Source organism: Ictidomys tridecemlineatus, chromosome 5 (genome assembly GCF_052094955.1).
Source record: "Ictidomys tridecemlineatus isolate mIctTri1 chromosome 5, mIctTri1.hap1, whole genome shotgun sequence".
Lineage (NCBI taxonomy): Eukaryota > Metazoa > Chordata > Mammalia > Rodentia > Sciuridae > Ictidomys > Ictidomys tridecemlineatus.
In genome coordinates, this window is record NC_135481.1 from 162,995,970 (window position 1) to 163,008,245 (window position 12,276).

At 35.8% G+C, this 12,276-nt stretch overlaps 1 protein-coding gene across 3 annotated transcripts in view; it reads right to left on the reverse strand.

The window, feature by feature from the left end:
- Positions 1-336: 336 nt before the first annotated feature.
- Positions 337-12,276, reverse strand: part of Ndufaf5 (NADH:ubiquinone oxidoreductase complex assembly factor 5) — a 30,616-nt gene continuing 18,676 nt past the window's right edge. For 2 of the 3 annotated variants that reach the window (XM_005320466.4, XM_040275967.2), the window contains 4 exons: positions 9,408-9,468; positions 1,287-1,370; positions 580-662; positions 337-447 (listed from right to left, as the gene is read on the reverse strand). In XM_005320466.4, coding sequence (XP_005320523.1) covers positions 355-447; positions 580-662; positions 1,287-1,370; positions 9,408-9,468 — 321 coding nt within the window. In that variant the 3' untranslated portion in view covers positions 337-354. Of the gene's footprint in view, positions 448-579; positions 663-1,286; positions 1,371-3,880; positions 3,981-9,407; positions 9,469-12,276 lie in introns of those variants that run through there. The other variant, XM_040275966.2, reaches the window with a different exon arrangement.

The window sequence follows — 12,276 nt, forward strand, 5'->3', positions numbered from 1 at the left end:
ACAAAAGAACAGAGGAGGAAAAGGTACAAAAATGCCAGCATGAGCAATGTTTTCCCATCAAATCAAAATTTATATATATTTGTAGGTTTTCAAGGAAAACATTTTTTTTCTCTTAGGTTGAACAGACAAAAAAGATCCAAATCCCTAGATAATAGCATCCTTATGAAAATAAAAACAATGTGACCCTGCAATGCTTACAAAATATAGATGTGGTATTGAGTTATTCTAATTACTTGATTTCAGCCAGTAAATGATTTATAGATTGCTCCTTGCTTCAAAATGTATTAATTTTCTATGTGAAGACTATCGATTTCTGATGAAAATTCTGGACTACAGTAACACTGAATAAAATATTTATTGTGACTTTTCCGTCTGTGACATAAGATTGTTTAATTTTCCTAGCTCTCCAAATGACACGGTTGCAGAACCTCTTTCAGCTGGTCTTGCCTGAAAATAATAATGATAAAGATTCAAGATATTAGAAATACATATATGTAGTCCTTATTCCCTTAATCTTTTCATATAAGAAAACCCACCCTAAGTTAATAAACAATGAAAAATAAACAGAAATAATGTTACCTGAGAATCATGATACTTCCATCCTATCATGTAATAGATCTGGTATGTGGCAGGTACTGAACCATCTTCATTTCTGTACATTTCTATAAAGACAAGTAATAGTTAAAGTCTTAAAAAATGCAAGTGGGGAAAAAATTTGCTCAATAAAACTCACCTCCTGCAAAGATAAATGGGTACTAGGATACCATATTTCACTGTATAATCATCACCACCACATTAATGTATGTTCACAAGTATTCTGTGCATCCTACTCTGTGCATCCAAAGACAGTTTTAGTAAATTTAAAAAAAAAAATTGTAGTTGTCTTTGTTAATTTTTATGTTGTGCTGAGGAGCGAACCCAGTGCCTCATGTATTCAAGGCAAGTGCTCTGCCACTGAGTTATAGTCCTAGCCCACAAATGATTTTTAAGTGATACTAGCACTTTTTTTACAAAAAAAATTTGGCACAAAATCTAATACGATTATGTAGTGAAATATGGCAATTGCAGGGTTCTTAGAATGCCTTACACAAAAAATTCTTAACATGGAGAGACTGACAATAAGCAGATAAGGGTTATTTGGAAAAAGATACAGAGCTACTGCATCTATATATCCGAAAGGAAGAACATGAAGTCTGATGGTACTTAACAGTTAACAAGAAAGCACTGGCAATGTTAAGGGAATTAACATGACATGGCCCAGGTGGAAAAAGCAGCCAATCCTTTACCTCTGTAAACCGCTGCAGCTGCCAGCATTGTTTCTCTGTGTAGCAGGGCTTTCCTATTCCAAGAACAGTTACTCTCACCCATACCTACAAGTATACCAAAGGCAATTTGAGAGAAAACAGCAAATACTCAGAACAGCTCAATATCACTGATTTAACATATCTTATCCAAAAATGAATCTATCCTCAGTCTCTGATTGTCATGTATAGTACAATAACCTAAATCTCATTTCACTTTCAGATTATAGGTGCCTGATTCTTAAGCACAATTATTTGAAGCCTCTTGAATATTAAGACAGGTAAAGAAATCAATTTTTAGGAGGGAAACCCCACAGTGTTTTTCTTACTAAGACTAGTCTAAAAATAAGTTAGTTTGACAAAAGTAAGGTGACTGGCCCCTCAGATGAGTCATCAGGATCGATAAGTACCTTTCTAAGAATGTCACATCTTATGCCTTTTAGTTGTATTCTTTTAAAAAGGACAGGATAATGCCACAATGCCTTATTCCTTCTAAGCCAAAAATGTAAGCATTCTTTTCAGAGACACTTCCCTTAATATCTTAAAATTTATTTTTAGACTTCTTTCATTAAAGTTGATGGTTATGAGTAGGATATTATTCTACTATCTGTTTTTTTTTAATATCTTTTTATTTTGTTTACTTGTTTTTATGTGGTGCTGAGGATCGAACTCAGGGCCTCTCACGGACGTGCTAGGTGAGAACTCTAACACTGAGCCACAACCCTAGCCCTATTTGTTTTGTTAAATGTCCTTTATTTCTTTTAAATACTTTTTTAGATTTTGATAGATCTTTATTTATTTATATGCAGTGCTGAGACTGAACCCAGTGCTTCACACATGCTAGGCAAGTGCTCTACCACTGAGGTACAACCCCAGCCCTTATTCTACTATTTGTTAAAAGTTAATGTTGCATATTTGATTTTTTAAAATATATAAACAAAATTACTATAAAAGACTACATTTTGATCCAGTCTTCAAAATGAAAAGAATTTTTAAAAAGGAAAATTCTATTTATTCTTTTTTTTTTTTTTAAAGAGAGTGAGAGAGGAGAGAGAGAGAGAATTTTCAATATTTATTTTTTAGTTCTCAGTGGACACAACATCTTTGTTGGTATATGGTGCTGAGGATCGAACCCGGGCCGCACGCATGCCAGGCGAGTGCGCTACCGCTTGAGCCACATCCCCAGCTCATATTTATTCTTTTATTTATTTATTGTACTGAGGATTGAGCCCAGGGCACTTAACCACATCCCCATACCTTTTTAAGAAAATTTTTTGAGACAGGGTCTCCTAAGTAGCTTATGTCCTCACTAAGTTACTAAGGCTGGTCTAATACTTGTGATCCTCCTATCTCAGCCTTCCGAGTTGCTGGGATTACAGGCATGCACCACTGTGCCTGTCTCTACTTACTATTTACATTAAACTTTACTACACTATCAAATGTCAGTTTCTTACTTTTGTTTTTTCTACTTTCGCAAATCGAGAAATGAATGAACTCAATATCAGTATTCAATAGATAGTCTTCTAAGTTTTCAACAGCTTTATTAAAAACAATCAACAAGTTAGCTGCAATAACTAAACCTTTCTCTTCTTTCCAATCTCAGAAGGTTCCTGTTATCCTCTAAAATAATGAATCTGATTCTAAGTCCATCCTACATCCTTTGAGTTTAGTGGCATCAATTCATGAAGAACAATAGATATAAACTAGTAGATTAATCATCAAGAAAAATGTGGAGCTTATTCCTGCTGTCAAGAAGCAATTAGACTATTTTAGAACTATTACTCTGAGTCTTCAGGGTGACCAAACTAGATGCCTTCTAAAGGCTTCTACATAATTTAATTTTAAAACATTCTCTTACATAGTAAGTAAACATAAACTGAGACTTACATTGGAAGAGTTATTGCTGATGAAGAATATATTTTCATTTCTGTTAAATTTCCCATTGCCCTGGCTTACTTACAGAGTAGATATAGACAAAAAGAGGGGAAGCCAGATTAACTGTTTTTTAATGTAAACATGTGATGCACCAGACATTCTAAAATGCCTTTGAAACAACCAATACTTGGATATACTAGTTAACTTTATTAGACATATGCTGTCTCTGCAGGTCTGGCCCAGACCAGCCATGGAGAAATGCAAAGAGCACTGCCATATGCATTGGTGATAACTGCTGCTATAGTAGTTCATTCTTCCTTCACAAGAGAAACATACTGCCTTACTTTCTTTGTGGAAGCAGTGTAGAGTGGTGGAAAGAATCCGTATTTTGGGATCATAATGCTTTATAACCTGGGACAAAGTGATCTAACCTCTCTTAGGCTCAATTTTGACATCTTTAAAATGGAATGACATATAATACATTATGATGAAGCTTTACTGAAGACTACCTAGGAAAAATATTTCTTACTTCAGAAGTATTCTGGGCTTTGGGATAACAGAAGAATCAAGCCAGCAAATAATTGTTTAAAACTCTCACAGTGTTTTTAAGGTTAAGTTCAACTGCTTACTAAAATTAAAAAAACCTTATGATAGTTTATCAGGAACAATACTTGGTATTGCCTAAAAACAATAAGTGAACTTACCTTAAAACCACTGTGAAAGCCTCGAAAATTTCTCATGCACTCATCAGTTGATAGGTAACATGTTTTGTAAAATTAGTCAACATTCTGGACTTTTTTTTTTCTGTGAATTAATAATAATGGTAGCTTAAATGAGACATAAGCGCAACCATTGAGAAAAAAGTATAACACCAATATAAGACACAAAAACCAATTTGAAGGTAACATTCTAGTCAGCAAAGGAGCATATCTGAAGTCTCCTAGGCTGCTCTTATCTGCCATAAACATTTTCCCCATCCTATCTGCTCCTGACATTTTACATAGCAGAGTGGTTGAGATTTAAGGTTACGTGACTTAGGCTGCTTGCATGTATAATTCCTGACTACTTACTAACTACATTATCTTGAACAGTAACTTCTCTTTGTGCCTTAGTTCCCTTATATATAGTCTTACCTTCTTCATTAATGATGCTGGATGGTGAGCTTTCTAACACACTAATCTGACTATTCATCTTTAGGCAACATTCTTCCAAGATACTACAAGGCTCAACTGAAAATTCACAGAAATCTCTGATGCTCTATTGTTTCCTACCATCTCCCCATTCTACATAACCAAGCAATACTGAGTTACTGTATAGTGTTTTCATTGGGAGAGTGAAGAATCTGCATATCTTCTTATGACTCCATAATTTTATAGGAGCTAGAGCTAGTTGTATCCTAGATGTAGAATACATGCCCTCCAACCAAAGCAGACCACTTCTGGTATATTCATTATAATTTAGGTGCTGCCTTTTTTGCAAAAGTTTCCCTAGACATATTTAGGGCTTTTTCCTTATGTTTCTCTCATTTTACAGTTGAAGGCTTGTCTATTTCTGTGGATGGGTCTGTCTGTCTCTCTCTTCTAGAATATCAGCTACTTGAAGGTCAGGAGCTATGTATTTTCACCACTGGCTCAGTGGTTGGCACATGGTACACACTCAATAAATTTAAGTTAATGAATATAATATGCATCAGTTAATGTTTATATCCAATTTGTTACATATCACTTTTTAAAGTTATATTTAGATAATTCCTCTTAATCCTCTTATGGATCATAGATATAAAGGACCAAAGTGTGCCAGATGTCATGGTACACACCTGTAATCCCAGCTACTCAGGAGGCTGAAGCTAGAGGATCTCGAGTTCTGGGTCAGTTTGGGCAACTCAGCTAGACACTGTCTCAAAATAAAAAAATAAAGGGCTGGAGAAGGTAGTTTAGTGGTAGAGCACTTATCTAGTACATATGAGGTCTTAGGTTCAATCCCTAGTACCACCAAAAAATTTAAAAAAAGACTCAAGTACATGACTTTTGTAAAAGTTCTACAGTAAAAGAGAAGAACTGACAAAGTCTCTTGAAGGTAAATATTAGGAATAGTTCTCAAAATATCAGACTCATTTAAAAAGGTTAGAGGAAAGTTTTACCACTTGGGAAGGGACCTGAGGCAAACTTCTGGGGAGCTAAAAATGTTCTATAAATTGGAAAGTGGTTAAAAATGCAAGCAGCTCTACCTATAAGACTAGTGAATTTTACTGAACACATATGCCAACTTCATTTTTTAAAAAAATATACATATATCAAGTATGCAGTAAGGACTTTGGATTTAAAGTATAACATTTAATGTGAGCACAGACAAAAGATTTCTGTGCCTCAAACTATGCACCTGTAAAAACAGGATATCTGAAAATTGTACTAAGCACAAAGAACCATATTTTAAAATCAGTGGGCAGTAACCTTTTCCAACTGATAGGTCTAATTTCTAGTCTCTTTTCCTTCTTGAAATGAATCATGAGTACAGCATTTATTATAGAACAGAACAAAAATAAATACCATTATTTGAAGAACAGTTTTATCATTGGAGCCTAAATGAGAAATAATCAGCTCACTACTATCTCTAAGGCTTTGGATAAAGTGGGCTCCCTGATTATGTCAGGGTGAGTTTTAGTACTTGGGGGCAATACTCAGGAAGAGGGTTTTGTGATTTTTTTAAACTGATCGTCTAACATTTTGAGCATGTACCTATAGGATTCTAATTCTGCACTATATATAAAAGGTGACTAAAATGATGTTTTCAGCTACTCAATTTCTGCTTGCAAAGTTGACAGAGCACAATACTCAAGCCAGACAATGCGTGAAACGGATCTTATTACCAATAGACAACTACAAGCTAACAGGATCAGTTAAGACAGCATCAAAGCAAGAACTGGAAGCAAGAGTTTGGTCCCAACTCTGCCACTAACAGTCAAGTGTTCTCTTTTCTCACTTGTAATACAGGGGTAAAGTAGTTATCAAGAGGACAACTGAAGGAAGCAAGCACAGAAATGCTTGCAAAACAAAACTATAAATCTATAAATAAAAACTAGGTAGGTATTTTTATCATCCTATTTTAAATTATTTTATAATTTTTCAGGACCACATAAAGGCTACCCCATGTAAATATAATTCTGGTTTCACGGAATACACATTTAATTCCTCTAGCTTCACCCATTTCTATGCCCTTAGTGAAAAAGAAAGCATTTCACAAAGTCTCACAAAGGAGGTCAGCTGAGGGTCACTTTTAAGAAAATCACTTCTCCAGCAGCCTTCTCAAGCGGCTTGCATACCTCACCTCTTTAGGAGTTGGGAGGTAGGGTTTGTGCCCTTGCTGCTCCCCAGAGCCTTTTTCATGCTGCTACTTCCTCCACCCTCTGAAACACCCTGCTGAGTTCCATACCATTTGGCCACAACCACCTCCCACTCCTGCTCGCTGTCAAACATAACAGCTTCATCAAAGGGTTAAACACTTGGCTCAATTTTTCCCTAAACTCCAGTCCTGCCACCATCCTGGATGACTTCAATGTTAATAATCATCAAATTCCATGGCCTCTAAGATTTTTTAATTTACTCATCTTTGGTAAAATTTTCTATTACCCTACCTCTGTCTTTGTATCTGGGGTAAGTCCCAGCCTGAGAGTTATCACTATCATTATTTTACTTCCCAAATCAAACATCCCATTTTCTGACCATATCTTTCTATTCCTCCAGGATTTTCAGGTACTTCAACCACAACCATTCTCTAACTGCTTTTGGAATTGCCACTGCATGGCTTCTTTCTCCCAATTTGTTAGCTCATTTGCCCCTACCCCCATTTCCTTTTTTCTCCAGTCTAGATTCTTTGGCTAATCATTTCAGTTACATTACTGCTATATCTTTTGCTTTTGTCTTTGTCTCACCAAGCAAAACCCCAACCCAAACTAACCTTGCTTATATCTGCTTATCTGTGTCTAATTCTCAGTTGCCAACTACTATAGATGTATCTGACCAAATTCAAATGCACCCTTCAAACTCTGTAACTTGTCCTGGTTGATTTACCTCCCCTTTCTTTCCAATGACTATTTTGAATCTTCCAACAATTCTCTAACTTTTGATCCTTTCATTCTCAACATATGGTATCACTTTGTTTGAAAAAGATAAACCCATGAGATTAGAACTTCCTGTTATCAAACATAAACACCTACATCCATTAGGACCATCCCACTTCCCTTCCTTCTATAAAACTGTCCCTCCCCTTATCCAATGTCAACTCCATCCTTTTTATCTCATTCTACCTTCTCTGAACCTGATATCACCATTATCATCTTCTCTCTTCTGGAGTCATCTCTCCTATGGAAGAACCTGAGTTCTTACACTCAGCAGTTAAATAAATTCGAGTCTCAGGACAAAATAAAACAAAACAAAACAACCCTTCATCTCATCCCCTATTTCTCTTTTTCCAAAAGTTGTAACCTTTTCATACCTCACTTCTTCAGTCAGACCTCTTGAGCAGAAGGTATCTGCTCTCTCTTGCTCCTTGCCTTCCACTTATATCTGAACCTACTCCCAATACCACTACTACTCTACTACCCTAACTCCAAAAAGGAACTCTCACCAAAGTCACCAATAACCTTCTAGTTCTTAAAGCTAGTGAATTTTTCTTTCAGTCTGCATTTTGCTTTTGATGCTGTTGAGTGCTCCTATTGTTTTGCAACCCTTTCCCTTGGTTCAAGGAATTCTAAAACTTTTCTGGCATTTCTGTTGGCTATTCCTTCTCAGTCATTCTGTAGCCTCATCCTTCTACCTGGCTGTTATATAAGGCTCCTAGGGGTCAGTACCAAGGAACTTTCCCTATTCATTCCATGCTCTTATCCCAGGAAATTGCTTCACAAATGACTCACAACTTTAACCATGCCAGTGGTCTTCTACTTATAAACCCAACTACCTACATGACATCTCTGATATTCCAAAAGCACTTCACACCTGATATATTCAAATATGAACATAAAACGTGAATATAAGAACTGTCAGAACTGTCTCTGCTCACCCACATTCATCTTCTACTCTTTGTCTGTGAAGGGCACCAACCATCTGGTTATGAGCTAAAAACTTGGCAATTATGTTTGAAATACTTCTGTCCTTCATCCATCCACACATCAAATTCATAGGAAGAACTGTCAAATTTCCCTCCTAAATATCTCTGGGATGCATTTTCTTTTCCCAATTTCCAATGCTACCACTCTAGTATAAATCATCATCACCTCTTGGAAAGCTTTACAGCAGTAAGTCTCACTATTAGTTTACCTGCCAATTCTTGCTTTCAGCCTATAAATCTTATGTTGTGTTCCCCCTATTAAAACACTTCAAAGGGGCTGGGGATGTGGCTCAAGTGGTAGCGCGCTCGCCTAGCGTGCGTGCAGCCCGGGTTCGATCCTCAGCACCACATACAAACAAAGATGTGTCTGCCAAGAACTAAGAAAAAATAAATAAATGTTAAAATTCTCTCTCTCTCTCTATCTCTCTCTGTCCCCCCCCCCTCACTCTCTCTTTAAAAAAAAAAAAAAAAAACACTTCAAAGGACATTTTAAGGACAAACAACCTTAACAAGGTCCTAAGTTCTGTGACCCCTATTTATCAACTGTTTCATCATATGTCCTCCTTCTTCCCTGTAGTGTAGCCAAAATGCCTTCTCAGTTTTTGTCATATTCTTTCTTACAAAGGGCCTTTGCATACGCTGTTTTCCTTACCTGGGACTTACTTTCCTTCCCTTTCCACCTTTATTTTTTTAAAAACCAGCCCAATTGCATCTTCCTCAAACAAGACTCCTTTGAGTCTCTCTGATCAGGATCAATCCTTGATAAAACTCTAATCCTAAACCTATCTAACTACCTGCTTCCTTGTACCTGAACCTGAGATGCCAACTTCTGCTGGAGAAAGTCACTGATATGTTCTACCATCACTAGAAAAATCCTGCCATCTTTCTAAAAGCAGCCAGAGCCCTAAATACCCCTACTTCACAGAACTGACTGCAATTATAATTTAACACTTATCTTTGTGACAACTGTCAAGTGTCTGCCTTCTCCATTTGAAATTATAAGCTACATGAAGATAGTATGCTTTCTCCTCATCAATGGATCCCTAGTGCTTACCCCAACGCCTGCCAGAGTGGACTCTCAAAATATATCTCTCAAAAGGAGTCTAAAAATTGTTTAAAATGCATTACCTTGTAAGTCTTCCATCAATTCAAACATCCCAGGATAGTTAACTTGAATTTCATCCGTATCCTATTTAAGAAGGAAAAGGAATATCCATTTGACATTCATCAATTAAAAAAAAAAAAAATCCAAAGTTGAGAAGGGGCTGTAGAGATTTCCTAGATAAAGTCTTCATGGTAAGCAGAAAATTTTCTTTATAATATTCTTTACAGTTATTAACTGGCTTATGCTTGACTTAAGAAGATCTCAAAATGTTGAATAAATACTTTTCACTTTAGACCTTGTTCTATCTCATTCTCTTATATTATGACAGAATTATTCCTAAAACTCCATCAACTGGTTATAGTTCTCTCCTTGGGAACAACATGGAATAACACAATTCTGTACTCTATAAACCATGACCCTTTTCTCTTAAGTCTCTGAAAATTCTTCCAGGACAAAACAGTTTTGCTTTTTGGCAAGGGAGCCAGTCTTGTAGATAAAACTTACAGATCCTTATATGTTCTGACTACATTTCACAGGACATGGTCAATATCAATCTTTCTTAAAATGCAGTACCAGAATTGAGTCAAATACAGTCATGTCCCAACATGTTTTCATCCTACTACTACTTCTGTTTTTTAAAATATTTTTTTTAATTGTAGGTGGACAATTTATTTTCACTTGGTGCTGAGAATCGAACCCAGTGCCTCACACATACCAGACAAGTACTCTACCACTGAGCCACAACCCCAGCCCCTTCATTATACTTTTAATAATTCAGCCCAAACTATACTGGCTTATTTGGGAAATGAGCACATTGCTGCTTCATGTACAATTTATTTCTCAAATGAACTACTGAATAATGTCTCCCCCTTCTTCATGATGTTTGACACCAGAGTTCATTGTTGATACAGTAGCAGAGATCACTGATGCTTCCCAAATATCCAGATGTCTTTGATACTTCTCAGCCTCAGACATTCTTTTCAGGCCAAAAAAAAAAAAAAAGAGGTGCCAGGTACTAAAGGGCTTGTGAGCCTTTCCTTGTCATGTCTCTTTTGCTGTGGTGACCTTAAAGGACACAAGGGCCAGATGGCATAGCTACAAAAAGGCGACGGGAAGCTGGAGTGTAACTCAGTAGTAGATCACTGTTCAGCAGTGAAGCCCCAGGTTCATTACCCAACACTGGAAATATATAGAGCTCCAAAATAAGATGTGCTGTCCAACCAGTATAAGGCTGTGATGTAATAAAATTTTACTGTGTTAAGAACTAAGGTGAAGGAGTTTGTGTCTATTGGAAACTAGTTCTAAATAAATGTCATTAATAGATGACCGACTAAATTAAGAATATCTACCAACCAACTAAAAACAATGAGGTAGATATGTCTGCAGGAGAAGGTTTCCAATATCTATGAAAAAGAAAACAAGAGTGAATATGTTAAAAAGAAAAATGTGCAGATTACTACATATGTGGGTTAAAATCTGATCTATAAGGAAAATTGTTTTGAAAGGTAAGTATAGGATATAGTTAACAAATCTTTGGGGGGAGAGTCAAAGTATCAGTAGTTAGGTGGAGCTTTCTTTTCACTTTAGACCTCGTTCTATCTCATTCTCTCTCTCTCTCTCTCTCTCTATATATATATATATATATACACACACATATATACATACACACATTTTATGAATTAAAAAAACCATTTGCATGGATCAGGTTGTGTGAAGGGCTTTTATTAAGACCACCTTTGGATAGTTGGATTATGAATATTCCATCTATACACATTTCTACACTAACAAACTATTTCAAAAGAGACTCTGGCTATGGGTGGGTGCATGAGATGGGGTAAGAGGTTCTAAGATTAAAAACAAAATTCCTACGAGGCTGATACTTAATTATTAAGCAGTACCCTTTAAAAACAACTTTTCAATAAAACCATCTAAAACTACTATCTCCATCTCAATCAAAAGAATATCACCACAGCTTTCAAAAAGGCCTTATTCATGGGCTAGGGTTGTGGCTCAGTGGTAGAGTGCTCACCTACCATGCATGAGGCCCTGGGTTCAATCCTCAGCACCAAATAAAAATAAAGATATTATGTTCACCTAAAAAAAAACCCTAAAAAATAAATATATTTTTTAAAACAGATCTTATTCAAATTAATCTGCAGTCACCCCATCCCCACACTCTCTCCTGATGTTTTAGAGGCTTTACATTACCCTAGATTGTTTTTTCACTTCAATTACAGATTTGTAACAGCAATATAGGGGATAATTCTTAAGAGGACAGACTGTGAAGGTAATCTCTTAAATATTTTAAGTAAAATATATATTAGAGATTAAAGCTTTAAACCAGTGGTTTCTGATTTATTTTTAGTCAAGATCTCTCTCAAGATCTGACAAAACCACAGGTACTTTCCTTCCAATCTGAACGATGAAAAACAAATTTGCATGTTATATTCCAGGATTGCTGAACCCTTTAAAGTCTACTGAGAGGTCCACTATAAATCCAAAACATCAGGCAGGAATCTTTACTGTTTTCACTGCTATATTCAAAACCTGAGATAATGTCTGGTGTATAGAAGGTACTCAATGTTTGTTGGAAAACTAAATAAATAAATAAAATAAATGGAATAGAAGAACACTCACTGTAGTATTGTTCCTACTGGTTAAAAAATAGAAAACATAAATATTGTTCAGAGGGAAATAATTAAATAAAACCATGGTACATTCATACTAGGAAACAAAATGTAGAAGTTGAATAGGAGGACAAATATATCTACATTGATTTAGAAAACTCTAAAATATACCAAGAATAAAAAGTACATTTCAGAAATATTCATATGTATAAGTGCTATATATAGTACTGTAAAGTAGTTCATGGAAAAAAAAAAATCTGGAACA